Here is a 5368-nt window from a genome sequence, read left to right as displayed (position 1 = left end):
GCAGGACTGGCCTAGGGTAATTTTTAGGGGGGTTTTAATTCTAATTATATTTTAAAATTCGACAAATATTTAAATATTCCTTTTAATTAATTTTAAATTTGTATTGTTTTGTATGTATTTTAAATAGATTGTCAGCCGCCCTGAGTCCTACGGGAGAAGGGCGGGATATAAATCCAAAAATAAATAAATAAATAAAAATTATTCACATTTATGATGGTTTCAGTGTCTCCATGGTCATGTGGTCAAAATTCAGATGCTTAGCAACTGACTCAAATTTATGACGGGGTCATGTGATCATCTTTTGCAATCTTCTAACAAGCAAAGTCAATGGGGAAGCCAAATTCACTTACCAACCGTGTTACTAATTAACTGCAGTGATTTACTTAATTATGGCAAGCAAGGTAGTAAAATGGGATAAAACTCACTTAACAACTGTCTCATTTAGCAAGAGAAATTTTGGGCTCAATTGTGGTTATAAGTCAAGGACTACCTGTATAAACATTGCAGACTACAACTCAGTCAGTTTGATTTCTAAAGAGATTAGAATGCCATCAAATGACAATGTGACATGAAAGGGCAGGATATTTTAATCCTTCTGGGGATATATAGAGTGGGGAAGGGCAAGGGCAACCCCCAAGAATTACCTTCCCTTACTTTCATCCTTGAGACCACTCAAAGCATCTCAGTTTTTATTTAGAAAGACTCATTGGCTTTTGTAGGTGTTCATTCTGTTTTGAATTATCTACTAATGGCTTTGGGAATTTAACTGGATAAGAGTTTAAATGGATACTGCACACTTTTATGATCTGGAAAAAAATACAGCTGCTACAAACATTGAAAAGATGCATAATCAGACGAGTTGATCTTTCTTTGCATATTTAAACAAGTGTTATCCTGCCAGAAGCTCCAGCTGGAAGATTATTTTGGAATTTCAACTGTAGTTTAAATAATTTTTAATTTTTTAATTTTTCAAATTAAATTTTAAAAAAATTATGTGTAATTGCACCCTAGATACAAAATATGCATATAAGGCAAGTTTGATTTAACAGAGAGATGCTTTTGTGATTTTCTTTCTTTCTTTTGCATGCACAATAAAATTGTATCTTGTGCCACCTGTGAATAGTCGGAGACAGCCAGATTGACCTTGAAAAGAACACTTGAGAATTTTTCTTCTCTTCTCACCTTTAACATTTTTCCCCCCTACAGTGGCTGAGAAAACCAAAGAGCAAGTGTCAAATGTAGGGGGAGCTGTTGTCACCGGAGTGACAGCCGTAGCCCAGAAGACGGTGGAAGGTGCTGGAAATATTGCTGCAGCCACTGGCTTTGTCAAGAAGGATCAGTCGGGCAAACAGGTTTGTGTAGTTGTGGATATTTCCAAAAAAGATGGATTTCAGATAATAATAATAATAATAATAATAATAATAATAATAATAATAATAATAATAATAATAAGTAGGAAGTGACTTTGGAGGTCATCTGGTCCAAACCCTATACCATTTCAGACAAATGGCTGTCCAGTCTCTTCTTAAAAATTTCCAGTGTTGGAGCATTCACTGCTTCTGGAGGCAGGTTGTTCCACTGGTTAATTGTTCTAACTGTCAGGAAGTTTCTCCTTAGTTCTAGGTTGCTTCTCTCCTTGATTAGTTTCCATCCATTGCTTCTTGTCCTGCCTTCTGGTGCTTTGGAGAATAGCTTGACTCCCTCTTCTTTGTGGCAGCCCCTGAGATATTGGAACGCTGCTATCATGTCCCCCCTCGTCCTTCTCTTCATTAAACTAGACATACCCAATTCCAGCAACTGTTCCTTATATGTTTTAGCCTCCAGTCCCCTAATCATCTTTGTTGCTCTTCTCTGCACTCTTTCTAGAGTCTCAACATCTTTTTTACATCGCAGTGATCAAAACTGGATGCAGTATTCCAAGTGTGGCCTTACCAAAGCATTGTAAAGTGGTATTAACACTTCACGTGATCTTGATTCTATGGAGTGTTTTCTTTCTTTGTGAGGTTTGGTTTTGGCTTTGGGAAGGCTTAACTAGATGCACTTGCTCTGTTTTTCTTTGCTAATTCTTTATAATGTAGGTAAACCCACTGAATGATGGGAAATCCCTGTTTATATTGATTGCTTGCTAGCTGCCTACCAGGGTCATTATATCCTGCTTGACTCCGTTACTCATCACTCACTGGAGGGATCAGCACAATGCAAACCCTCAGGATGACACAGTAGATGCATCACACTCTGATTTCAAACCATTATCATTCAAGGAGAGTTTGAATGGTTTCTTTTTCAATTCTGGGCAAGGCCACTTATAATTTCCAAGTGCCTTTTGTGCCTCTTCTGACTAAAATCGTGTGGTATGACTTTCTGCCCTTTTGAGGCAGGAAATAAGCAAACTTGTAGCATCAACCCTCAGATACAAAGGTGTTTGTTTTTTTTTTTAAAAAAAGATCTTCCTTCAAAATCATAAGGATGGGAGAGAATCAGAAAACTGATTCCCCTGCCTATGTGTTTGGTCTGTTCTTGCCCTCACTGCCTCATCTCTACAACATTCAGTTCTCTTCAAAATGCCAAGGGCAACACCTGACAACCAAAAGATTGTGTAGTTCTATATTTAAATATAATAAGGGCAGTGGTGGGATTCAGCCGGTTCACACCACTTTGGCAGAACCGGTAACTAATCTTTTGTTGCCTAGGCCCAGAATGGACTTCCGGAAGTGGCAACCACACAGAAAACCGTTTGTTCCCATATTTGAATCCCACCACTGAATAAGGGAACTGTTCCAAGATCACATCTGTCAATTTCAAGGTTAAACGTGGATTGGAACCTATATCTGTTTTACCCTAGCCCAGTGGTTCTCAACCTTTTCTTTACCACGGACTCCATTTAAATACCCATTGTGGTCACAAACTCCCAAGACTTAACTCAAGATTTAAATCATAACATTTCTTCAAGACTTCACACAATCCCTGTGATGACATTGTGTGCACAGACCACAGGTTGAGAACCACTGCCCTAGCCTAATATCTTGAGTTTACTGAAGTATGGAAACAGATACCATTTATGAAGTCTGGATGTTTGGTGGGTTAATCTTACTCAATTTGTTTTGACTGAGAGCATTTTTCTTATGTCTAACAGAGGGAGCAGCCTTTCTGATCACATGTATCCAGTCCATTTTAACAGAGAGTCCCAGGGACTGAAACTGGCACATTTTGCATTTTAAGCATCTCTTCTCTTTCTGTGGTTTGCAAAGAAAGTGAAAAGCAGTGTTGACAATTAAAAAGCCGTGTTTGCTGCCTTAACCTAGGGTAAAAAAATTTAAGAGGACTTTTATGGTAAATCATTTGTCTAAAAGGATTGTTCTTGCACTTCCCTTTCAAGTTTTTAAAAACAAATATTGATCAAAGACTACATGGAAAAGGTGCTTTTTGATATAAGCCATTTAGAAGCATTTACAACTAACATATAGCAAATCACTGGGGAGTCTGATGAAAAGCTGTTAGGCAGAAACCACAATGTTTTGTTACTTGGAGATATCTTTCTGTATTCGTCAGAAAGGCGATTTTATTCATTCTTCCTCCAAAGCTTTTTGAAACCATATTGGCCATTTAGCAATGATAGTGCAAATACAATACCGTTAAGCTTGTGAATTGCTTGTGTGGCTTAGTTCTCACTATTGATGGAAATCTATATTGGAATTTTATCACTTCTCTCCGCAAATCTTTAATTGCATTGACCCTTTTGTTCTATCTCCATGCCTCTTAATTTTTTAATTTTTATTTAAAGCCTCACAATTTGGAGTAAACTTTCCTTTCACTTCTGTTTTGGCCTAAAAGTCTCTAATTCTGACATTCAGTTTGATGGATCAGCTTCTTAAAATATGCTATACCAGTTTCATAATTTATTACATTTGAATTCAATTTGAAATGGTGTGGGGGGTTCTTCCTCTTTTTTTGCAGAACCATTGTTTCATTCTTATTTAAAATACAACCAGCTTACAACCACTAATCTACTATTAAGTACTTGCCAGCCCATATCAGCATGCATTTATGATATGATTCAAAGAATTAAGATGAAGGATCCAACAGCTTTTGAATGTGCCTATCATAATAGTTTAATACAGGCATTCAATAAATGCTAGTATGCACTTTTTCAGATCCTTCAAGGCTTTTTTTTAAAAAAAATAGCTCTCCTTTAATATATAGAAAGCATCAGCCTTAGAAAACTCAATGAAAGGATCTTGAATAAGTACAAGAACTGAATACATTTCCAGGAATATAGAGGATTCATGCCTTCTAATAAATTGAAAAGACATCTGTTGGAAAGGTGATTCAAATATGAAAAATAGCTTTCAGTTCCCCATAGCTTAAACTTGGAAGGCATTCTCATCTTTAAACTTGCTGGGCATCAGTCCAATAACATTGGAAAACTGCTGTTAGCCTTTTGCAATTTATGTGCTAGGATTACAAATCTGGGGATTGTCCATGACAGGTTGTAAATTTGTGGTTGGAGACAGATATGCTAGTTTGTGAATTGTAAAGGCTGAAGTATATATTATCATGATCCAGACCTTGGGGTAAAGGAGAAGTGCTCTCCTAACTTCTGAAGACTCCACATATTTCAGAGATGGGGAAGATGTTTGGAGTTATAATACAAAATTTTAGAAGCTTCAACTTTGTCTGAAAGAGTTCATGATCTTAGCTATGGCTAAGGATGAGATAGACCTGTGTTTCCCAATCTTAGCAAATTCAAGCTGTCTGGACTTCAACTCCCAGAATTCCCCAGCCAACATCTTAAAGTTGCTAAGGTCGAGAAACACTGGGGTAGTCTATTGAAGATTCTAATCCTTCGATTTTTGTTCTTCCAATGTTTTAATAAAACAGACAAGCACATAGTCCTGCAAACTAGGGTTATTGAAAAAACATATGTGTGTGTGTGTGTGTGTGTGTGTGTGTGTGTGTAGGTCTTTGGTTATATATGTTTTCGTAGATTTTCACGGGTACAGGTATGCAGGTCTTGGCGTATTCGGGTCTTTTCCCATGTAAGATTGAGAGTATCTTGGTGACGTTTCGACGAGGTCCCACTCGTCATCTTCAGGCTGGGGTCTTTGGCTTCGGCTTCTGTGCGAGCAAAGTGTGATCGGAGCTGCTGTCTCTCTATAAATACTGGTGGGGGTGTGTGGAGTGCTGGCTTAGTTGCTGTAGGTGGATTGGTTGGCTGTGTGGGAGCCATTGTTTGCAGATTGATTGGCTGTTTCATAACATCCTGAGTAGTTGAGGTGCTGGCTGTGTGCCCATTAGTCTTTTGTGTTATAACAACCTGGGTAATGGGTTGTGTGATTACATCCTGAGATCTAGTGTAGTGATATCCTGA

At 37.8% G+C, this 5368-nt stretch overlaps 1 protein-coding gene across 1 annotated transcript in view; it reads left to right on the top strand.

The window, feature by feature from the left end:
* Positions 1-1206: 1206 nt before the first annotated feature.
* LOC107299170 (alpha-synuclein-like) overlaps positions 1207-5368 on the top strand; it is a gene marked incomplete at its 5' end in the record, with an annotated part of 27129 nt that continues 22967 nt past the window's right edge. The window contains one exon of the mRNA XM_015828537.1: positions 1207-1352. Within this exon, the coding sequence (XP_015684023.1) occupies positions 1207-1352 (146 nt within the window). The remainder of the gene's footprint in view (positions 1353-5368) is intronic.

The sequence above is a fragment of the Protobothrops mucrosquamatus genome, unplaced genomic scaffold (assembly GCF_001527695.2).
Source record: "Protobothrops mucrosquamatus isolate PMUCROS unplaced genomic scaffold, P.Mucros_1.0 scaffold4638, whole genome shotgun sequence".
Classification (NCBI taxonomy): domain Eukaryota; kingdom Metazoa; phylum Chordata; class Lepidosauria; order Squamata; family Viperidae; genus Protobothrops; species Protobothrops mucrosquamatus.
This window is presented reverse-complemented; position numbering and strand designations above follow the sequence as displayed.